Source organism: Trachemys scripta, chromosome 17 (genome assembly GCF_013100865.1).
Source record: "Trachemys scripta elegans isolate TJP31775 chromosome 17, CAS_Tse_1.0, whole genome shotgun sequence".
NCBI lineage: Eukaryota > Metazoa > Chordata > Testudines > Emydidae > Trachemys > Trachemys scripta.
In genome coordinates, this window is record NC_048314.1 from 13,455,931 (window position 1) to 13,479,738 (window position 23,808).

At 45.2% G+C, this 23,808-nt stretch overlaps 1 protein-coding gene across 3 annotated transcripts; it reads left to right on the top strand.

The window, feature by feature from the left end:
- CIZ1 (CDKN1A interacting zinc finger protein 1) lies at positions 1 to 23,808 on the top strand. Of its 3 annotated transcripts, none has more exons than XM_034793727.1 (16): positions 1 to 109; positions 390 to 502; positions 3,163 to 3,278; positions 5,970 to 6,136; positions 7,338 to 7,473; positions 8,721 to 8,781; positions 11,424 to 11,503; positions 12,209 to 12,288; positions 14,252 to 14,434; positions 14,783 to 14,913; positions 15,800 to 15,884; positions 16,560 to 16,673; positions 17,051 to 17,227; positions 18,022 to 18,091; positions 19,233 to 19,354; positions 23,085 to 23,808. In XM_034793727.1, the coding sequence occupies exons 2-16, from the start codon at positions 417 to 419 to the stop codon at positions 23,664 to 23,666; spliced, it is 2,190 nt and encodes a 729-aa protein (XP_034649618.1). In that variant the 5' UTR covers positions 1 to 109; positions 390 to 416; the 3' UTR covers positions 23,667 to 23,808. The 3 variants fall into 3 exon arrangements, with proteins under 3 accessions (XP_034649618.1, XP_034649620.1, XP_034649619.1); XM_034793728.1 differs by having other exon boundaries at positions 15 to 52; XM_034793729.1 differs by lacking the exon at positions 19,233 to 19,354 and having other exon boundaries at positions 23,085 to 23,306.

Below are 23,808 nucleotides of genomic sequence, written 5' to 3' on the forward strand. Positions count from 1 at the left end.
CAGCCAGGAAGACCAGACCAGGGCAGGGCAGGGGCAGGAGCCGCGCCAGCAGGTGGTTATTGTTCTTTGCCATAAGATGGAGGCCGTTTGTCAAGCCATGTAAACCCAGGTTGGTTGCAGCGGGAGTCCCGGTGCGCCGGGAAGGGGCTGTAATGCAAACCCGAGCGGGGGGCTCGCAGGCGCCACTCTAGGGGGGATTTGTAAGGGGTGGGGGTCTAGAAGGTCCCCCCCCAGGCGGCTGCTTGTGGGGACCCCGGGGGCGGCCCTCGGGTGAGTGAGTGGGTGGATGGATGAATGGGCAGCGGGTCCCTGCTCGATGGCTGCTCCGAGGGGAATACGCAGAAGCCCGGCGGCGGGTGCCTCCCTCATGCTCCTGCGTTTTGTCCCAGGCTCGCTCTGCGTGGGGCGCCCCAGACATGTTCAACCAGCAGCAATTCCAGCTGCTGCAGCTCCAGCACCTGCTCCAGCAACAGCAGCAGCACCCCTCGCAACAGGGAGGCCGGTAAGCGCGGCGAATCGAGGCCGGGGACCGCGGGCCTGTCCCTGGGGACCCTCCCCAGGAAAGCCGGAGCGTGGCTGGTTTAATGCCTGCCCCCCACCCTCCACCTGTTCGGGGCGGCCCAAGCCCCCCAGGTGGCAGAGGGGGGAGAACAGGGGGCTGTATGTGGGCTGGGGGATCTGTACAAGGGCCTTGGAGAGGGATCTGTGCCAGGGCTAAAGGGGCCCAGGTGGGAGGAAGGGAAGGGATCACTGTAGGGGTGTGAGGGCCCTGGGGAGGTGGAGATCTGTGTAGAGGTTTAGGAGCCCGGTGGGAGTGAAGGGGGATCTGAGCATCGAGTATAAGGGCCCTGGACCGGGGGTGGGCCACGAATTGTCTCCGTTTCCCCTCGTGAGTCTGGCAGCTGAAGAAGAAGGCATCTGTCCGCACGCACTGTCTAGAAGCTGCAGCGGCACTGGCAGCAACAGGGATAAAGGGTCTGCCCAGCCCTTGGGTGGGGATCAGGGCGCTGCCCAGAACACTCATCCTTAGCTCTGTACTGAGGAGGCCGTAGGTGAAGGAAGCTCCTGCTTGGTGCAGCTCCCCCAAATCTGGCATTGCACCAGACAGATATAAAATACCACCATTTGAATGTCTAAAGGCTACCTCCCTCCCTCGCAACAGTGGGGCACTGCACTATTAAAACTCTCTGCCTATAGTATTTGTAAGGTGCTTGTCACCTTGGTATCTCTCTGATCCCCTCATCCTAGTACCTGAGAGCAAGTAAAACATAATAGTGTAGATCATATCAAACAAAATGCTATAGAGTCAAAGTGGCCACATTTAAATCAATAAAAGGTGGGTGGACAACAATCGGACTAGAAGAGCTGATTGTTGTTCAAAAGTGGGGAATCTAGAGGAAAATGTTACCTGTTACAACTTACATAAATGTCCTACTGAACCTTTTAAATAGGGGCATGGATTTTACTATATTACCAGGCTCCAACTCCCTTTTGGTTAAATAATTTTGTTTTATGATGTGTATATTATTATTTAGTTAGTGTAAGGGTGGGATTATTGAATTCAGTTTGAACATGTGGTAAGGTGTCAGTCAAGTGATGTTTATATATAAGCACAGATATTTGTGCAATTGCACCCCATGCTGTTGAGGCTGTGACTTTGTATTTGATTTGGATTAAAAGACAAATCTAGACACATATCTGCCAGACACAAGTAGTAAAGAGGACAATAAAGAGTGAAACTGCTCACCTAACATGTAAGAGAGAAGACAATAGTTCTAATCAAGGAAATTTGCCCACTATGAGCAGAGATAGAAGATATATTACAGAAACAGTTAAATAATGCATTTAGGTGCTAATGTTCTCTTCTAGAACTTTATGCAGCAGGCATTCAAGACTAAAAGGGGGAAATGTAAGGAGGAAAAGAAGTTTCTTGGCTACTAAATCACTCATCATACTGATGTAATGGTTGTTGTATGTTATTGAGGTATGCTTGGAAACCTCTCTATTACAAAGGAAATATAAGAGGGAAAAAGGGTGGGAAAATATTTAAATCTCTCTTAAAATAAATGTAAATGACCCACAATACTGGGAATATCTGTTGTTATTAAAAGGTGACCCACTATACTGAGAATATCTGTCTATTTATTCAAATGGTCTCCTAATAAAAAATATTTTAAGTGGGGTGGCTTGGGCTGAGGAGGATGTTGTGCAGAAATGAATTTCACACCTGAAGGGCTTTCACAGCTACCTCTTTGACTTGCCAACCTAAAATGTGATGGTGTGTGATGTCAGCACTTGTGCCCACCAGGATAAGACTTGAGGAAGAGTTGTCTGATATAATCAAGCCTTTCTCCTTTAAGAGCTTTAAAAGCCAACACTGAATAGGCTTCCCCACCCCTACAGAAAGTGCTTTCAGCTTCATAATATTTATAGCATCTTTAGAAGTGGGGCAAGTACATTAATATTGGCTCATCAATTATGGTAGTGGGGTTGAGAGCAGTGCGGTAAGACTTGTTTTTAGAGCATATAAGAATCATCTAGGGTAATGTATGCCAGTTTCTTCAATCCCCCGAACCAGACTGACACTTTGCTGCTCAACCCCATTCCCAGGTATTCCCACTCCTCTCATCTCTTCCTTCTGGCCCATACTTTAAATATGAAAGTCATCGTTTACTGCCATTCTTCCCAACGCTCACATTTAGGTTCAGCTGCACCCATATGGACAGCCTCTGGGTAGGAGTAGTGGATTTTGAGTAGTGTCCTAGGACGATGAAAATGTTTTAAGAATCAAGAGGAGTTGTTGAATTTAGCTAGTGATCAGCTGCCTGCATGGGTCTGTAGACCGGCAGTCCCCTACTGAACTTCCTTAAGCTATGTCATTACCCTTCATGTGTGTTTGGTGTTGAGAGGTTCTGTCTCTTAAACCTGGCAAAGTTGCAGACCTAACATTTTGTAATGGACAATCCCTCACCATTGGGTACTCCAGGAGGATGGAAGAAAGGGGGATACAATGTTAATGTATACAATGGTGTTTTAATGCAAGCGCATCAGTGTTGCTTTTGTCCTTTGCTCCTTGTGTTGTGCTTGTTAGAGACAAGAGTGAATTTAAAGGTTACATTTTTCTACAGGAAGCTTTTAAGTGTTTGATCCCTTCTTTTCCAGGGGTTTGCCACCACCACAACAGCAACAGATGCTGAACTTACGGGCAACGAATCAAGCATCACTCCTCAATGCCAATCCAATGCTTCAGCGAGCTCTGCTCATGCAACAGATGCAAGGTACTGTCATTGTTGGAGAGGCTCATTGCACTTATTTAGTCACCCCTTCACCCTCACTTAACCTGGGAGAGAAGTCATAGACTGGATATTGCATGTCTAAGCATAGGAGTCCTCTATGCTTTGGGACTCCATTCCTCTGCACTGTTTTTTCAAATTTGCCCCAATCCAAATCTCAGAGATTCTTCAGTTGTTGAAAATCCAGTTTTTCAACTGCTCAGGAGCAACATTTGATATGGAAGTTGTGACTTCACAATGGGGATCTTCCAGGTGGTTTTGACTGGTAAAACTCTTTCTCTTTTACAAGCTTAAGGCAAATATAAATGTTTCTGTGAATATATTAAACAGCAATCATAACTTTTGTTTCGATTTACATAGTCACTTGCATTGTCTGTGAACCCAAACAAATGTGTTGCAGAAAGTGAAACTGATTAGTTGGTCTATCTTCCAAGCTCAATGAAGAGAAGGGGAAAAAGAAAGGGCCTAGAAGTGAAAAGTAAATTTTTAAGAAACAGCTTTGTGGAATTCTACTTGCTTGGAGTAAGTCACTATTTCTTCCATCATCTGGTTCCAGGTAGATAGATTTTTGTCCATGGTCTGATAAGTTTTCAAGACAACTTTATGAGGCTGCTCCAATAATAGTTGTAGTTAATGTAAGGTATTAGAAATGCAGGTGGTGAACTTTTTTTTTTTTTTGTATTTTCTTTTATTTTTAACCTGCCAGTGCCATTTTGACAAAGAAAAAGGTACCTGGGTTAATTTGAATGATCATTTAACTTAAAACTAGACCAGAGATGATTCTTGTATATGAAGGTTTATTCTGCATGTTGTTATCGTGCCCTTTGTTCTCCCTTGCCTAATTAATAAGCATGCTCTCTCATGACCCCAGTGGCCATCTAAAGATCTTTGTTTGGCTGAGGAAAGCTGAGGCAGTAAGGGACAAACTTTAATCTGAAGTTAGTGCTGATTTTAAAGTTTCTTATGTATGTTTATATGATGAAAAGAGCTTGGGCCCAGCAAAAATATGAAAGGAGGATGACTGATAAATTTGATGTTCAGTAGTAGCATGGCTTTTTTTTCTAAAGGTGAAGGTTTTATTGAAAAATTGTATTTAAAATGGAAATATGACCAATGATCTGAAACAAACTGGATATGCCAGTTGAACAAGGTGTTTTAATGACCAGTCTAATGAACTGAGGTGGAGTATTATCCCTACCTTATTAGCAAGCTGGAACTAGTATCTGTGATTTCCGTTTTTGACATTCTGCGTTGTCTCGTGTTTAAATGTGTAATAAAGACCATACTGAACAATACGACTGTACTTGCGAGCTGAATTTTTGTGGTCACTTACAGGCTTGGATTACATGTGAGAATATCTGATGCCTAGGTATTTCAGTGCCTGAGAAACATCAGAATAAATAATTCAGTGGAAGCCTGTGGTTTCAGCAGTAGAAGTGGGGAAAGAAGAAATGCCCTTCTGAGTCTAAATGGATGTGCAATTCTAATAAAAGTGTTAAACCATGAACAGAAGGCCATTTCTTACCAAATAGATTTCTGTTCAAAATTAAGATAAATCTCCTTACAAGAAGATATCTTCTTTCACAGCATAATTGACAAGTAGTTCAAATCGGTGGGAATTCCTTGTGTTGTGTCGCAGCCTTTATACATTATACCAGGGTCATCAGGTGCTTATAGCATGATGTTGAGTGTCAGAACTCCTAGGTTCAACTCTTGACTCTGCCACTGACTTATTGTGTGGCGTTTGGCTAGTCATTTATGTACAAATTTTCAAAAGTGAGCTCTGATTTTGGATGTCCATCTTTAGACAGCTACAGCCTGATTTTCACAGGTGCCGAGCACCCAGAGCTCAAACTGACTTCAGTGGGAGCTGTGGATTTTTGGTACCTGTGAAAATCAAGCAGTCGGTATCTAAAGATTGGCAGTCAAAATAATAGGCTACTTCTAAAACTTTGGCTCTAAAGTCGGTCTCTGCTTCCTTATCTGTAAAATGGAAATGGCAAGGCTTGCCTTCATCAGAAAGTGTTGATACTTACCTAATGGCTATAAAGCACTTTCAGGTGGATGCTCTGCTGAAAAGAACTGTTCAAAAGACAAAACATGATAGAAAATGGTAGCATCTTAAATGGCTGGGTTTAGTTTATCATGTTGAGCTTGCATGATAAATGTAGTGGCAGAGAGGCCTATGAAATCTCTTGTTTAAAAAGTAAAATGATGTTTTAAATGAAATGCTCCAATTGTTGCTGCTGTTCTGTCCAAAAAAAAAAAAGCATCCAGATCAGTTTGAACTGCCAGCTGCACAAGCTGGGGGATAAATTTCCCTCTTCTACAAAGAATTTTTGCACAATCAAGATCTTGTCTTTCTTTAAACATGGGTGACAGTGTGTTCGAATCAAATAATCACTCCAATGAGCTTAGCCTGCAGTAACAATTCTAAACAGTTGAGTAGTCTAACACATCCCCACATGGCAGCAATGATGGAGTGAGATCTTTGGGGTGGTTGAGAGAAGTGGAAGCCGGCCAGCAAACAAAACTACTGATACCCATTCCCTATGGAAAGGGAGGTAGAGAGTTCTCTAAGCTCTACCCCTTGCTGCAGTCATCATGGCTTGAGGGTTTGCTGTCTCATGAGCACACCCTACTTGGGAGTGATATATTATATGTTTGCATTTGTAGGAAACTTACGAGGATTTAACATGACAGCCCCAGCTCTGCAACAGTTTTTCCCTCAGGCTACAAGACATTCCCTTTTGGGGCCACCACCTGTCGGGGTCTCATTAAAGCCCGCACAGCTGGGCTTCCCAGGCCTTCCATTCCAGCGGCAGAATCGGATGTTTCGTAAGGTGAGCTTGTGATTTCCAGATCTTAAGAGACTAGCTCTCATTTGTTGCTGGCTGGTGATTGGCCATATTGTACATGGGGCACTAAAGAGAAATGCAGGAGAATTAGAATGAAAAAAGAATAATTTAGTACCAGATTGCTGACAGAGAAGCTCTTTGGTCAAACCAACCCATTTCCAGGATCCCAGTTGTGCTGGTTGGGAGTTCCCCATCCTCTTCCAGGAGACCCCTCCTGTCCTAGGATACCAGGATTCATTTGATTAGTTCTAGGTAAATAGTAAAATATTAAGAACCTTTAGAAATATCTACCTCAAAATAACTACAACACAGTGTGTGAAATCCTGGCTCAATTGAAGCCTGAGAGCTTTGCCATTGATGTCAATTGGGCCAGGATTTCACTCCATGTCCTTTCTTTAGCGAAAACCTCATGGCTGCACTCCTCCTGGAGACTGGCCTGAACCATGAAAAATAGAGCGGAAGATTGGGAGTGCTTGGCTTCTATTCCCAGCTGTGTGCTGACTCGCTGTGACCATCAGCAAGCCACCTAATCTCTTGCTGCCTCCATTTTTCCACCTGTAAAATCAGGATAATACCTGCTTATAGAGATGTTGTGAAGTTTAACTGGTGAAAGTTTATAAAGCCTTTTAGGATTCTCGGTGAAAGGTATTACACGATTGCAAAGTACTACTAATCCCCAGCTCCTCCTCCTTTTTAATCCATTCCCCAGGTCTGAATTCAGATTTGTCTGAGAATCTACTGAAAATGGTCTCGGTCTCTCTCTTTTTTTTTTTTTAAGCTGGCCAGGGTTTCTCCTCTGTTTCAGCCTCAGGTTTTGTGTTACCTAGTCCAGTGTTCAGAGCCATTTTAACTGGAGCTTCTGGCTTAGTCCAGCGTTCTGGCTGGGTCTGGCCCGGAGAGAAAAGGAAGAGTAGTTGTTTGGGGCTCTTCTTCCTTCCAGCCCATGCAGGTTTTGCATGAGCCTTTCTGAAGTGCCCTGGAGCTGCCACAGCTTCCATTAAAATCCTGGAGATGTGTCAGTGGGTGCCTGCAGTTTGGAATCCATGTACAGAGCTCTATTCATCCACTTTCAGTTGCTTACAGGTGGAGAGTCTTAGACAAACGATCAGGCTGTGTAGTATTGGAATTTCTGCTTAGTTTTGAGAAGGAGAAGAGAGCTGGGTCTAAGTCTCTTTGCTAATTGCAGGATTACCAGAGGGGCCCTGACAAGAAGCGTGAACTGGACCAGGCATCCTCATCTCAGGCACAAGGAGTTGATGAGAAAATTGAAATCCCAGAAGGTACCCAGGCTGGGTCAGAACAGAACAATTCCTCACCCACAGGTAAGAGGGTCCTGTAATGAAACGAAATCTCTCTAGGATATTGATGCAGCAAAAACAGGAGATGGCTTTAGTCTCCTGTTAGCTGCTTACCGCAAGAGAGGATTTCTGGAAGATGAACCTATCTGCCTAGCCTCCAGTCAGAGCCCTGTACTGGGCTTCATTTATGCCATTAGCTAGGTGTTTTGATTTTGCAAACCAGCTCCATCTCTCTTATTTAATCATGTGGAAGCTGCATGCATTACTGAGATGATGTACATGATGTATCTCTTGTGGTGCAGGAGGAATGTTCCTTGTTGCATTACATCACTCTCATGATATAATCCCCTTCATCTTTGATTTAGTTGGGGATTGGTCCTGCTTTGAGCAGGGGGTTGGACTAGATGACCTGAGGTCCCTTCCAACCCTGATATTCTATGATTCTATGATCTTTTTCCCCACTGGTGCCTGTTTCAGATAAGAATACTTGTTCCTTTGCCTGTCTAGTAAGTCACTTTGGTATAGAAGAACCTCTGAGTGGGATGAGAAAAGGAAATAATTTTGGAACAATAGCTGTCATGCTGCCTTACCAGCATTGAATTCAACATGGCAGCCATAGATTAAAACTTGTATGAGGTGGGACCCACTTGCAACCAATTTGTTAAAGAAACATCCTTGTTTAATAGGATGCTTGTTTCCATGTTGATACCTGGAATCTTACTGGGACTGGGGCACCATTGTGTTAGGCACTGTACAAACACGTGAAGATATGGGCCCTGCCTCAAAGAGCTTACAATCTAAGAACACACAAATATAGTGAGGTTGTATCCACATGAATGCCCCATAAAGGAATGATTTTTCCGGTTCAAATGCAGTAGAAAACTGATTTTGATTACAGGGACACTGAGCAGGTTGACGGGTCTAACAATTGACCTTAATGTGCAGTATTGGAATTTTGTGATGTGGGCTCTTGTCCCCTTGGTATTGGACTAAGACCCAAACAACTATTGGCTAGTAATAAGTTCATATCTCTACTTCTGGGTCAGGTTTACAGCAGTAACCTTTACAAATAAAACTCCATCTCCCAGGTCATTACTAATCTCTTGAGTTAGCGATCCATTTCCACCCTTCTGAAAGCCAGAACTGGCCAAGTGCTTTATAGTCTTATCTGCTCTAAAGTACTGTATCTGACATAGGCCATTTGGTAGGAGATCAAATCAGATGGGTCATGGTTTGTTCTGCTAAGGTAACATGTGTCTTTATCCCTGTAGAACCAAAAATGCCAGCAGAATCCATACTGGACACTGAGCCTGCAGCAAAGAGACTGAAGAGGTAATTTCCCCTGAAAAGGCCATAGAAATGCTTTGTTATTCCATTGCTATATTCTCAGTAAAATGGAGCACTACCATGGCAGCCTGACTTCTGGCATTTGGGGGGGAATATCTCTGGTGCTCAGGGTGACTCAAAAAATCTCAGGGCACTTGCTGAGTCCAAGGATGCTGCAAGTGTCATAGCCACGGGGATGAAGAATAGAGAGATGAATCGATGGACCGCATCTAGACAGGCTACAAAGATGACACTTCCTGAGCCCCTCTGTTGCCTGGATCCATATATTGATTGGGCATAAATAAACACAGGCAATTGATGATGATATTTGAATGAAGGTGGAGGGGAATGACACACGATATAAAGGCCATCTTGCAAATTCTCTGCTCCCTGCTGTGCCACTGACTGCTAAACCAGGAACTGTGCAATATCGCCATCTGGTGGGAAGAATATGGAACACAGTTCAGCAAGTAGTCTGTGCTGTTCCAAACTGTGTCCTGCTCAGACCTGTTACCATCCTACATGTACGGGGCAGTGGGAGTGAATAAGAATTATTAGACATTGATTTGATAACTTTTTTCCAAAGTGAATTTATTTGCAAAATCCTTTTTCTGTTCAAGTGCATTAGAAGCTCCCTAATATGCACTAGCGATGAAGAGTGAGGACTTCTGCAACCTAATCTGTTCTCTGCTACCAATTCACTGTGTAGCAAATCTCTTCACTTCTCTGTTCCTGGTGCCTCGTCAGTAGATTAGAGATTAACAAAGAGCTCTGTGGAGGATGTTGTAGGATTGATTTGATGTTTATACAGCACTTTGATCATGTAAAGCATTATAGAAATGCAAAATATTATTCCGCATTTGGGGATGCGTTGTGAATTAGCAAGACAATGAGTAAATGCAATTAAAACAAAGGCTGACTCATTACACCATACACTTTGTTCATCCGTTTGCCAAATGTAGTTTGGTTTTAATTATGCTAATAATTTGCAGTGTATTAATCAATGTTTTGTAGCATAAATTGAATAAATAGTTAAGCCTCAGTGATAGAAGACCTTGTTGCAGTGACTCTATTAAGTCTTTACTGAGCAGTGGCTAGAGACTACCAGATATAGTGTGTGTTTTATGTATGGAGTGCAGATTAGCAAGGTTCTGCTGTTACTGAGTCCATAGTTTAACTTTAGAGTGTTTTTATTTATCTGAGAATGACCTGATGATGAATCTCTGGAGCAAATGAAGTTTACTGTTCTAAACCTCCCTTTCAAAACTCTCAACAGCACCACCCTGCATATATTTCTGCTCTTGTTTCTTATCACTTCCCACCTCTCCCCTTCTCTGCCAGTGATGCCACCCGCCATGCTCCCTCATTTCCTTCTCCCACTCTTGCCTTCTATACTGTCCATATGCCTGGAACAACTTCCTCATCCCAATGCAACAGGCTACCACCCTTTTCATTCGACTCCTTGAAATCCCATGTCCTCCCACGAGAGCCATAAATGGTAACAAGTATCAATATAATGCTGCCTCCTCCTCAGTTTCAAAAAAGTGACACCCTTTCCTCTAGGTCTCTGATCTTAGAGACCCTGTGGAGCTGTCCCTCCATCCGTGTGTCTAGGGTGTTTGAACACACTGTCAACACTTAACAAATAACGATAATACAAGCCACTCTTGTTTTGCCCTTGTCTGCATTGTCAAAATCTTGCTGTGTATTTATAGCTGTGTAACCCAGTTACTTTATCACTTATCAGTCTGCTAAATTATGGAGTGTGTGTTTAAATCCTAATGCAGACTGCATGCTGTTACTGAGTTCCGAGTGCGCTGAAGTGTGTCACAGGTGGGAATGTAGGTCTGGCCTGGAAAGAAGGACATATTTAAAACCTAGCTGAAAATTCGGAGTGCTGACATATAATCAGAAAGAAATCTGCCTCATCAGATCCTTCTGCAGATCAGTCACTCATTCTTAGCAATCCCTTCAGGAGCCTGTTCCCACTCCTTGAATCAGGCCAACGGCAATAATGAAACACAAAGCTAGCTCCTAGTAGCAGGGTTTGGTATTTAGAGCTATTGATTATCCACTACAATCACATGCAAAATATGTCAGGAAAATAGGCAACGAAACTGAAATCTCAGTGAGACAAAACTCCTGAAAATCCCTGCTTGACTGCCAACAAGGTCTCCTCCTGACCTCAGTTTTAAGCTTCCCCTGTCCCTAGAACAGGTGAATGTTGCAGTTGTCCTGGAGATCACCAGCCAAGGCAGGAAATGAATCCCAGAACCCCTTCGTGTGAATAACCTCCAGGCAGCCCTCTCCCCACCCTTCTATCAGGTTAGGACAGTTATTCCTGAACAATTGATTCAAGCTCTTTTGGCCGGCTTTTAAAGGTATGATTGATATTTGTGTGTATGCTATGGAGCCCCTCCTTGTTCTGCTGGAGCATCACCAGAAATACCATTTGCAACAGAAAAATATTATCCACTTATTTTTGAGATTTCAGGTTTTTGATGGATTATTAAGAACGCTGTAGATTGAACTCCTTGGCCTGTGGTTTAAACACCACCTTGTGTATTGGCTTAAGCCTCTCCATCTTCCTGGCTTTGGACGTGGGAGATAATCTTGTTCTCCTTTTCTTTTCTTTTCTTTAATTAAAGTATGGAAGAAGTGCCCATCCTAGAAGATGCTGCAGGCAGCCAGGAAGCAGAGGAGTCAAGCATGGAAACCCAGGCAGATGGTAAGGGGTTATCATGACAGACGTGAGGGATGGAGCCCCCAGCCTGCTGGTGGAGTTGTGTGGATTTGTAGGTTCCCTCCTGCTAGAGATAAGGTGTAACACATGAGGTATATCTACACTTCATCTGGAAGATGTAATTCCCAGCCAGGGTAGACATACACGTGCTGGTACACTAAAAATAACAGTGTGGGCTACCTACCTGAATATAACCCCATCTGAGATAGTAGGCATCTACTTGGGTGACTAGCCTGAGCCCTGCCCCCCACACCTCTAGAGCCCCACTCCTATTTTAGCATGCTGTCTGGAACTGATCTGGTGTGTGTGTCTGTCTGCCAGAGCTGGGAATTACAACTACCAGCGTCAGTGTAGGATACCCTGAATATTTTCAAAAACACATTCCAAGGATGAAAAGTGAAGGAAGAATAATACTGGGACCAACAACCTAAAAATATGCTCCAGTAGCTATCCCTCTTCCAGTTAAATTAGGGGCTTCCAGATTGTTTTGAACAGCCAGATGCAAACAGTGGGATGAATTTCCATGTTGTACAAGGACTTTTCTCTATGAAAACCAGGTTGAGGCCCTGTGAAACTAGGGTAATATCCGTGTACTGGGGTGATGTAAGCTTCCAGACTTCATGCATCTGTTTCTTGGTTTTCTATTGTTTGTTTAGTTTTAATCCAGCTAAAGGGTCTTTCTGTTTTTAGGACCAGACAGTGTGAGGGAGAATACAACTGAAGATGCCTCCAGGGAGAGAAGCTTCTCTGAGGAACTGAAAGCTCCAGAGGTAAGTAGGCAGGTCCTTCGCATAAAGAGACAATGTGCTCAGAATGTCTCCCTGCCCCAAAGAGTCAATTTTACCCAGATCTCCATTGTGATTGGAAACCAAGTGGCACCTGGCTCCGGGGCTGATGTCAGTGGCCCGGGTGTGGCATTGTGCTGTTGTAGGAAGCTGCTGTGCAGGGTCTGCCTCTGATTAAATTACAGCAGATTGTGGCAATGTTTTAATTGTTGTAAATCTGCACCCCTGTTAAAAGCTTCACACGCTGCATGCTGCTCATTGGAGTTATGACTAATGTAAAGATTTTCATACTGATCTGGAAGGATGGCAGGCTCTTGTGTGTGGGTTTTTTCTTTTTTTTTTTTCTTCTATTCTTTTTAAAATTTACATTAAAGGATTAATTAATGGCTCTTAAATGTCTGAGTTTTCCAAGAGGAGCTTCTCGCAGCCCAGTCTGGGAAGGGGAACAGCCATCCCCATCAGGCAGGTCTGTTTTGGAGGCTGTAGAATCACTGAGGATAAACCTGAAAGTTTAGAAGTCAGTAGAGAGATTGTGAGGGATGCGGTTAAAGCAGATGGAGAGCATGCCTTTCTTTCCCTGCCATTCCTGGGAAGTGAGCTGAACGCTGGCAGCTACCTTATGGTTTGAAATTACAGCAGGAGGGAGAGGCTAGCTGGGTCTTGGCACTCCAGAAAGTAGACTGGCGAGAAGCAGGTCAAGGTATAACACTACTGGAGCCAGCAGGGAAATGCACCAGTGGACTGGGAGCCTGTGCTAATAGTTGTTGTATGATTAAAGTAACACCTAAAGGCCTGTCTATATTCCAGGCCAGATCCAATGTGTCTTACTCTACCAGTGCATAGCTGTCTGCCATGGTTAGTGACATCTCTGTTCCAATGTGGGGGTGTCTCTTTATATGTGGATAGGACAATACGCTTACAGAACTGTGTTAAGGAATTACATTACAGCCTAAATCATTATGTGGAGTGCTGAACAGCCTGTAGTTCTGTGGAGGGGAAGCACAAGCTGTGGGAGTCCCCCAGCTGGCACTGGGGAGCACTGCAGTCACCAAATAACTGGATCAGCCTGTAATGTCTCCAGGGTCCACTAAGAACTGTGAGATAGAAATATACATTAGCTTGGGAGTGACTCTCTGTGTTGGAAGATCCAGCAACTAATTTCATTAATAATGAAAATGATTGTGGACCAAGCACAGTGATGATAACTGTGTGTGTGTGTGTACACATAAGTAGGGCCCTACCAAATTCACGGCCATGAAAAATGCGTCATGGACCAAGAAATCTGGCCTTTTGTGTGCTTTTATCCCATACTATACAGATTTCATGGGGGAGACCAGTGTTTTTCAAACTGGGGGTCCTGACTCAAAAGGGAATTACGGGGGGGGGGTGTGTGTCACAAGGTTATTTTAGGGGGGGGTTGCGATATTATCACCCTTACTTCTGCGCTGCCTTCAGAGCTGGGCGGCTGGAGAGCAGCGGCTGTTGGCCGAGCACCCAGCCCAGAAGGCAGCATCATTGCCAGCAGCAGCACAGAAGTAAGGATGGCAATACCATACCATGTCACCCTTACTTCTGCACTGCTGCTGGCGGCGGCTCTGCCTTTAGAGCTGGGCTCCCAGTCAGCAACCGCCGCTCTCCAGCTGCCCAACTCTGAAGACAGTACTGCCACCAGCAGCAGCACAGAAATAAGAGTAGCAGTACAACCGCCCCCCACCCCCTCATAACCTTGTGACCTCCCCCAACTCCTTTTTGGGTCAGGACCCCTACAGTTACAATACAGTGAAATTTCAGATTTAAATAACTGAAATTGACCAAAATGGACCCTGAATTTGATAGGGCCCTATACATAAAACTTGAAATGACATCTGGAAATTGGGTTAACCATTCATTCCTTAGAAGCCCCTAAAGATTCCGTCTAGATTGGACTCTTGACGTTTCATTCTGGCAGGTGCTGAGTTCTGGAGGCTCGTTGAAAGTGACTATCCAGCAGAGCAGTGAGAGCAGAGCTATCAGCACTACAGCCCTGAAGCCAGGACAGTGGACCTGTGAGCTTGGCACAGCTGATACCAGTCCTGAGTCTGTCCTTAAATTCTTCTGTTACATCTGCAAGACCAACTGCTGCAACCAGCAGGTATAAACACTAGAGTCTGGCAGGGACTGGGGGCCAAGGGAAGGAATTGCATGGCCAGGGGCTTGTGGTAAAAATGTTGCACCATGAGACATGTTTTCAAGGCATCAGGCACTATGGTGACAAGAGGCTGAGAAAAGCCTATAAATAAACCACTCCTCCAAAGAGCTTGCAAGCTAACATCCTAAAGCTCCAGCGCTGGGTAATCCACAGATAGCCATGCTCTTAAGCTTTTAAACTTTCCAAATATTATAGATCAGTAGAGGGAATGGAATTGAACTGACCAGCTGTGTTGGGTTTTTGGTTTTTTTTAATTTTGAGTCCATCTAAATGGATTGTCTCCTTTGTTAGAATTTCCAATCCCACATGGCTGGAATTCAGCACCAGCAGCGACTTGGGGAGATTCAACACATGAGTAATGTCTGCTTTGTCTCACTGCTGCCCATGGTGAAGGAGCAGACGCTGATGGCTAAGAAAGACGGGTATGTGTTAGTATGTTGGAGGTGGAGGGTAAAGAGGGCTGATCCCAGCTAGGCCAGTACTTAGATATTGCAGTGCTTGGAACTTTAGATCTAAATACCTTTGATGTGTCCCAACTGGCCTTAAGATATCACCCCAGAAACCGACATTGCAAAGCACAAGTCTGTAAAAACAGATTAAAATTCTGGATACAAGTAAAACTGTCCCATCTTCTCCACTTGTTCTCAGAATGTACAGAAAGGGGGAAGAAAAACCCCAAAGCAGTAAAAACAGCATTCACTTTCTATGTTTAGTCAGTGTTTTGTGAAAAGAGACCTGATCAGACATGGACAGGGTAGATGTGTCTGTCTGTCTGGCCTTTAATAGAGTACATGTCACTGCATATATCAGATCTCAGATACTGTCTAATAGAAATGCTCAAGACACTTCAGCTGGGACCTTTTTGCCAGCAGTCCCTAGTTCTGAACACGGGGAGGCAGGGCTTTGAGTTGAAGGCCCTTGACTTTAGAACTTGCCTCTGCATTGGTCCCACTCAGCGTGGGTGTGTCAATGTTCAGGGTGCAGTTCAAGGCCCATCTGTTCTCTTACGCTTTAACCCCAGCAGGTAGCCCCCTTCAGGGAAAATTATTCATCCGCTTCCTATAGTGTAGCTATACTGTCTTTGTCACACTGTAGTTTTTAATGCAGTTCATCAGCCTACGGACGGTTGTGATGGGTGCTTTTTTATAGACTGAGTGAAGCCAAACCAGCTAAAGATGGGAGAGATAGGAACTGAAACAGTCTATGGAGGGAAAAGCACAGTAGGTGCTGAGACCGCGCAGAACTGCAAAAGCAGTGTTCCCTGGGAACACAAGGGAGTCTCTTACTGAGCCATTCTTCTCACCACAGAGAGACCCAGCAGCGATGGTGTAACACCTGCCAGATACACTTTACAGGGGATCTAATCAAACATCGAAGGACTCAGGAACATAAGGTAACAAATTACTTCCCTGATTTACAAAGGGGGTCGAGTGATAAAAGACATTCAGTTATCCTTAGAGGCAGGGGAGTGAGCTGGAGGGAATACCCTGGGGCATTGCACTGTGGTGATGAGGATATTTCTAGCCAGATCTCTTTATGCATCTTGTTCTCTTGGGCTTCTGCACACTGGTGCTGGTGGAACTCCTGCGTGTCTTGCTGAGCGAATTGGCACCGACTAGCAGCACGTGTTTTGTTTTCCAATTATTACTACTACAGGCCTTGCTTATTATTAAACTCTGTCTATCCAGAGGTATGGTAGCAGCATGGCTCTTTCCTTGATCATTTTCAACTGCATGGGGAAATTTAGGTAGGGAGTCTGTAATTACCCAAGCTGGAATCTGGTCAGGACACTAGTGTTAACTACCCCATCTCGTATGACAAGTGCCATGAGATCTTTCAAGACCATGAGCAACCAGAGCCTTTCTGCATTGCTCTCCCCACACATTTGCCACCTCTTGGGAATGTGGACGCATGTATGCCAAGACACCCCCTCTCCTGCTGTAAGAAGGTGGCCTGAGTGTTCTAGATTCACAGTCATGATTTTGAGAAAGAAGTTTAAATTCAGCTTAATTGAAACAAAGTAGTGCCTGTCTTAACCAATCAGATCTTCTCATCCCTCTTTGCTCAGCTGGCCAAACGCTCTCTCCGTCCTTTTTGCACTGTCTGCAGCCGCCACTTCAAGACCCCTCGCAAGTTTGTAGAGCACATGAAGTCCCCTGAGCATAAGCAGAAGGCCAAGGAGGTAATGTGAACTGGATTGGGGGGAAGCACTGCTGTGTTACAGAAGTGGCTATGCTTGGTATGTGTGGGAGGAATATGCATATGTCCTACTTGTCTCAAACCAGTGAAGAGATGCATCATTTTTCCTATCGAGTGGTTCCTCTCCTCCCTGACTGCATTACAATACTACTCGAAGGAGTAGACTGATAATTAAGCACTGTATGTGTGACTGAGAGCATGATAGCCTTCTTGCTTTCTAGCAGTGCCATCTGCTCATCCCAGAATGCGGCAGTCCCAGACTCCACCGGGAGTCCTATCCAGTCAACAAGAGGGACATTATGTGAGTGCCTGAAGTTAGCAATCTAGTCTGGTCTGATCTTTCCCCTCTGTGTCTGGCAGGTGAGGCTGGGCGAGAAGGAGCTAGGTGGGCCAGAAGACTCAGAGGAGCTAATCACAGTCGATGCCGTTGGCTGTTTTGAAGACGACGATGAGGAGGAGGAGGAGGAGGAAGGAATTGGTGAAGAGGAAGGTTCTGAGGTGGGGCAGACAGAGAACGAAGATCCTGTCACCAAGCAGGTACACAGTGATAACAGAAATGGAAGGCTGTATTATGTGAACATCTGCGTTGGATCCTAATGGCTGTCCGTCAGGACCAGTTGAGCTCAGGGCATTCTGCAGGCTTATCTACTCCATTCCCAGACCACAGGGCAACTATCTAAGATACTTTGAGATTTGATTTTGCTTTTTGGCAAAGAGTGGGAGGATCTTTGATTTCCGTAAGTGATACAAGGGAGCCCTTGTGTGTGCAAGAAGCTATCCTGGCTACCCTGACAAGGGAGGCAAAACAGTTTAGACTTCACTGTCAACCATTCTGCTGTAGCTGACCCATTAGCAGCTTTGCTCCTGTTCCTAACTGGACCCCACAAATGGATACATCTTGGCAAGTGTTCTCCAGATGAAATAGCTCTCTGCTTCGAGAACAACTAACAGTGGGAAGGACACAGTTGAGGTAGCTCAGGCCTTAAATAATAGGTGGTGGTTTTTAACCCTGCTAATGAAATTTTCTCCTGATAGTTGGTCTTTGTATCTGGATTTAATCTGTCCCATACACTATGCTGTTAATGTAACCTGTGCAGCATTGATTGAATACCAAATGGTAGCACAATTAAGGGGTGTATTTTACAGGAGGAAGGGGATAATAGGAAACAAAAGCCCCTTCCTGCCATGTTGGACCTCAGCTTTGCCCCCAGGCTTGTTGGAAAGGGTTAAAGGCCCATGAGGGGAGCTGAGCAATGGATGCTGCCCCAGTAGACAGTCCTTGCAGGCTGGGGCCTCCATGCACTGACATGGTCTCTTGATATCTCGTTCAGGTTGGGCTGAAGGAAAAGTCTCCGGAGGACTGTGAAGGAAATGAGACATACTGTCCAGATACCCCCTATGGTAAGCAAACCCAGACAAGCAGTGTGCCCAAGAGTGCCTTCTGGGGTCAGGGGCTGCCATTGTATGGGGGGTGTGCCTCAGCACAAGAGCATGGTGCCAGCAGTAAGCAGAACTCTCTCCAGCGTCCATGTCAAACCAGTGAAGGTTAGCGGATTCTGGAGAAGGGATGAAGTTTGATCTGTTGGGTTGTAAGCATAAGGCATGTGCTGTTCGTCAAAGCTGTAAATGGGTTTGGCAGGTGCCTCTTGCCCTTCAAGAGGTGGGGCTGAGAACCCTTGATCTCATCCAGGAGGACCGAACAACTGTGGAATGGGGAAGGAGCCCGTGCAAAAGGGTGACGTGCTGAACAAGCCATGTAGAAAGCAGAGTTACTAGATCAGGGATGCCCCAAAGAGGAGCTCAAGTGCCCCGTTCAGAACACTCCCTGGAACTGAAGCCTCAGTAGAGATGCTTCTGTCCTGCATTGAAGAGCCAGGTCAGCACACCGTGACGTCACAGAGGAGATTGAACAGCATGCCTTTCTTCTGTATTCTTTGGAACTAACGCTTTAGACTAGTATCTGATCAGGACAAGCCGCTGAACTCGGGTGCAGCGCTGCCTCCAGAACATTCTTTTGTGCTCTTTCTAGCCACCACTCTAATCTCTGTAAGCCGCTCAGATTTTGGTTTCTAAAACCTTTCCCAGACAGTAACGCATTGTGGGGAGGGCTTGGTGTGTGAACCAGCAGAAGTTGCTCTGTGCACAGGGAGAGCTCTGTTTACTCCAATTTTCCACATTGCTGTAACCTTCCACGATCATGTGGCAGACGGAATAATGATTAATGCTGTGAATGTTCTCTCCATGTTTCTCTCATGTGCCTGCTGTCTTCTGCTTGGATTGAGCCCATTACTGCTGGTCATATGGTCTCTGTAGTTTTCCATTGTATTTTTTTATGCTGTGTAGTTTCTTTTCTTTGGCAACCCGATCTCTCTGAATATCAGCCCACAGCTGTACTGTGCTAAAATGAGATATTCAGCAAGTGATCTTGAAAATCCACAATTAACAGAAGCAAAACTCTTTTTAATTTCCCCTTTAACGTTCTTATTGTTTTGGAGTTCCGTTCAATGTGATCTGTGATTTCCATTCCCCTCCCATTTTGCAGGCCTGGATTTTCTGGTCCCCGTCGCAGGTTACCTCTGCAGGCTGTGTCACAAATTCTACCATAGTGACTCCGCTGCCCGGGTCACACACTGCAAGTCCCTGATGCATTTTGAGAACTTTCAGGTTAGACCCCTTTGGCAATTGCATGGCCTGGCATTTGTCACTCTGTGTGTGTCTTCTCTATTCCCTCTGCACCTCCTCTCTTTGAGCTGTCTTCAGCACCTTCCCATTGTCCTCAGTGTCCATCACAATGTCCGTCATGCCACAGCTTTCATCTGGTATGCTCTCTGCTTGTCTTCAACTCCCCTTGTAGATCAGACACCGTTCTGCTCCTGCTTCCTAACTACTGCTAATGTCTGCCATTGCCCACTCTCAGCTGGAAATCCTCCATCTCCCCAGCAAATGTTGGATCTGGTCACTGAACCCCTGAAATGGAATCCCTGATTCAGCCTGGGACTTTCCTGGTCGCTTAGTGAGTACAAATGGGTGAAGCTAGTGGGAGACTAGACAAGAGGCTGCTCCTTTTAAAGGGAGCAGGAAATGATCTGCATCTGTCTAGGTGAAGCTTTAGTTTCCGTAATGCTGGAAATAGGCCCTGACACTCAAATTACATATAGGTAACATCTATACAGGGGACAGGTAGTTGGAAACTCATCTTTAAAATGGTAGAAATGAAATTCCAGGCCACTTTTAGAAGATGGAGAACTCCAGTCCGTAAGCTGCTGAGAGTTTGGTCGATCAGCAGGGACTAGGCAGCAGCAGGGAGTTTCTGGTAGCTTGTCCGGAGGCTCTTCCCTGGCACAGAGTTCAGCCAGTTAATGCTGTTCCTCTGCTGTATCTAGTCCACACAAAGAAGATACAAGAATGGCCCTGGCTTTCAGCTGTAAACTCATCCACTGCCTGGACCTGAGTTTGCCACCTCCTCTCTGGGCTTGAATATCAGGAAGGGCAGTAATCCGATTTGGTGACCTGTGCCCATCAGGCTGCTCTTGAGGCACTTAGTGCTTTTCCTTCCCCCTTCAGTGACCACTGCCTGAGTCTTATGTATGGAAGTGGCATTGCCTGACTCCTGGGATAAGGGGTAATTCCAATGTGCATTTCCTCTGCTGGTTCGGGCCAAGGCCTGCTTCAGCAAAAATATCCCATTTCTCCTCCTGTGTATGCATAGTTTCTTCATGGTGTGTCCCATGAAGCTTTTCTGCTAGTTTTCAGACAGGTTAACCTTTCACTAGCCTGGCAAAGGAGTTAACAGTCCCCTTTCTATTCGTTGCCTTTACCAAGCGCTGGGGGAAACAAGTGTCCCACGTGTGCTGGCAGTTCTTAAAATCTTTGCAGCAGGTGAAGCTGCAGCTGTTCCTCTGGGTCACCCATTCCCTGTACAGATCACTTCCGAATGAAAGAACCAGTCCCGCTTGTCCAGGTTTTGCTTCAGTAAGTTATTCAGATCAATGTAGTTACATTCCCTCTTCCCGCTTGTTAAAAATGAGTTAGCATAGCAGCAGTGAGCGTTGGAACCCGGGGAGATGCTCCTGTTTCCACCCATTGGGGTACCAGGAAGGAAGTGTTGTCTAGTAGTTAGGGGACTAAGTCAGATTTCCTCTATTCTGGCAGTGAGTTGCTGTGTTACTTTAGGGAGGTCACTTAGCTTCTCCATTCCTATCTATAAAATAGTGAGAATGGCCTCAAGGGCTACCATGAGGGTTAATTCATTGATATTTTATGAAGTGGTTGGAAGTAGCTGACTCCAGGTGTATGTGGGTGTGACTTGGAGTTGACCTTCTACAAATATTTAAGGCTAGTCTCCATTTATAACTAGCCACTGCCCTTTTGAGTCTTGTGATCTCAGCTGGAAGCAATTACTCCCTGGACTGTTCATATTGCTGGTTAGAGGTCTAAGGACTGTCCTGGTCTTTGCATTAAATGCCTTCTAGTTTCTTTCAAGTGGGGTGAACAGCACTTCTGGCCAGAATTCCACACTGGAAGCTTCTTAGCAGCAAACTGCTTGCATCTGAGGCACCAATCTGGAAACCGCTACCTTGCACTTGGTCAACAAGAGTTGTCCCAGTTTAAGATGGGACTTTTAAACTGATTTAGTTACAGCAGTATGTAATGCTTTGTGGACACTTAGCTGGTTTAAACTGCTGTATTCGGGTTTAGCTTAAATCAATTTGGAACAGACAAAGTAGTGCAAACCTCTCTGTGGACCCTTTAACTTAATCAATTAAAAATTAAACTCTGGCTGCTTTGTGGGGTAGACAAAAGCACCATCAGGCTGGCAGCAGCGGGGTGCTGATCATGTATTCAGTTCACTTTTGAGTGCATGAGATATTTCTGGCTGTTCAGTGCAACTAAACATTTTTCACTTAAGTGTCTGTCTACCCAGTGGAGACAACTTGGCCTTTTACCTGTTTCTCCCCATACAGAATGGGCTCTCTTCCTCAGGCACCAGGAGCGTGAGCAGCCACAAACTCTTGGACCGGCTAACTTAAAAGATTAGGACTTATTGAGCCTCCTGCTGCTTCTCTTCTGAGCTACCAAAAGCAGGGAGCTGCATAGAGCTCTATTTGAAGAGTGATAAGAGTTGTACTTGCTCTCTAGGAGCCAGGAAAAATCACAGGGAGGACTTACCTTTTGTCCTCAGTACCAAATGGCTAATAATCCAGCCCCTTCAGTGGCCAAGTACCATAGTGCGGCTCAGATAGCGTGCGGATACAGTAAAAGAACCTGAATAGAATAGTCCAGTTAAACTGTTGGGTTCAGTACAAGCCCCTTGTTCCAGGGCTTAAGTTTAGCATCACCAATCACTTTCATATTTCTGTGGAAGAGGAGCCCCATGCTGTTTACTTGGTGCCACAGTCTTTCTAGAAGTCTGGATCATCACCTCTCTAAGTAAAGGCCTCCAGACTGATGAACATGCTGGAGAAAATCCCTTTGTGGCTTAGGATCCCATGGTTGTACTTCTGTAGGTTGGCCCTACATGGCTCTTGTGTACTATTTTTCTGAAGTTGCAGTGTCAGTTTTAACCTCCTTGCTGATCTCTCCCTGGAGGTCTCAGTTTAGGAACCCATCAAATAAGTCATCTTGCTGACAATGCTGACATAGGGCCTATATTCACTATCTAGTGAATGTCGGAGCACCCTTGCAAGTGGGGACACTTACTGCTTAAAATCCTCTCCTAGAAACATCCCCTTAAATGTGATTTTACTGAAAACTTCCCCCTCCCTCCCCCCCCCTTGGAGCTCTCGCAAAAGAAGCGGAAAGTGAATGAGCAGACAGTCTGATTGCATTGATTAGATGAGCAAAGTGCAAAAGGAAACATTGTCATTTCATTGTTTAGCTGCAGCAAAATTTGTGTTAATCTGGTTATTCCCCTTTAAGATTCCTGTAAGGAGTGCAAACAACCAATAGTCTTGTGTATCTGGAGGGTAAGACTACCTGCCTCCTGCCTGCCCCCAAAACTAATTCAGGCAGTAGTTGAGATGAGTTTTGATTTCACTTACTCAACTGGGCTATTGATCTATCATCTCCGATCAAGATTAACAGCTATCAAAGTCTGGTTCTAGCTCTATATTCCCAGCCTCATTCTACCTAATCCCTCCGCATTAGCAAATGCAAGAGGGAATAAAACCTTAATACCATCACTTTTTGCCAGGAGCGGACCTGTACCTGCTTAAACTCCTTCCCTCAGCAGCCCACCCAAGAGAGCCGTAGACTTGTGCTTTGTTTGGAGATTAAGCCAGCCATTGCAGTCTGTCACTCGCTACTGTCTTTGTGCAGGTTTCTCCTGGACCAGCTGAAACTGTCCTGTCATGTCTCAGGCCAGTTATTGCTCACACATTTTTCCTTTGCACAGAGATACAAGGCAGCAAGGCACCGAGCTACAGCAGCACACGCGGAGGCCTCTTTGTGCTCCCGTGGCTCTGGCTTCCAGTCATCGGATGAGCAGCTGCAGCCACCTGCTAAGACAGAGGATGAAGCTGAGACAATGAATACCCATCATGGCATGGGAGAGGAATATCCAGAATTATTGGCATTAAAAGAACAAACCTCTAGGTCTCTAGAGAATAAGAGTGAGCTGGGCCCCTCTGCGAGAAGGGGTGAAAGCCCAACCAGTGAGACTGATATATGTGGAGCCCTGGTCATAGAGGAGGAAGGAAGTCAGGATGAGGGTAGCAAGTCCCCCACCACTAGTGAAGACTGCCTGCTCCTAGATGAAGACAGTGCCACAGGGGAGTTGCTGGGACACAGTATGTGTAAGGAAGAGGAAAGTGATGGCACAGACAAACCCCAGTACCCAATGAGCGAAGGGGATTCTGAACAGGAGGCAGCAAGCATCAGAGAGAAAGAGGCAGACACCTGCTCTCCAGCCAAAGGAGAAGCAGCAAATCTAACCCCAGCAGGGCGTAGACGCTCTGCCAGACGCAAACCCAGATAGAACAGCTTTAAAGGGAGAGCCCTTTGCATACAATATTTGCTGGAAATGTTTATTTTCGGAGTCTTTTAATAGAGCAAAAAACCTTCCACTTTACTGCTGTTTTTATTTTAAAAATAAAAAAGCCTGGCTTTAGCGTGTCTAA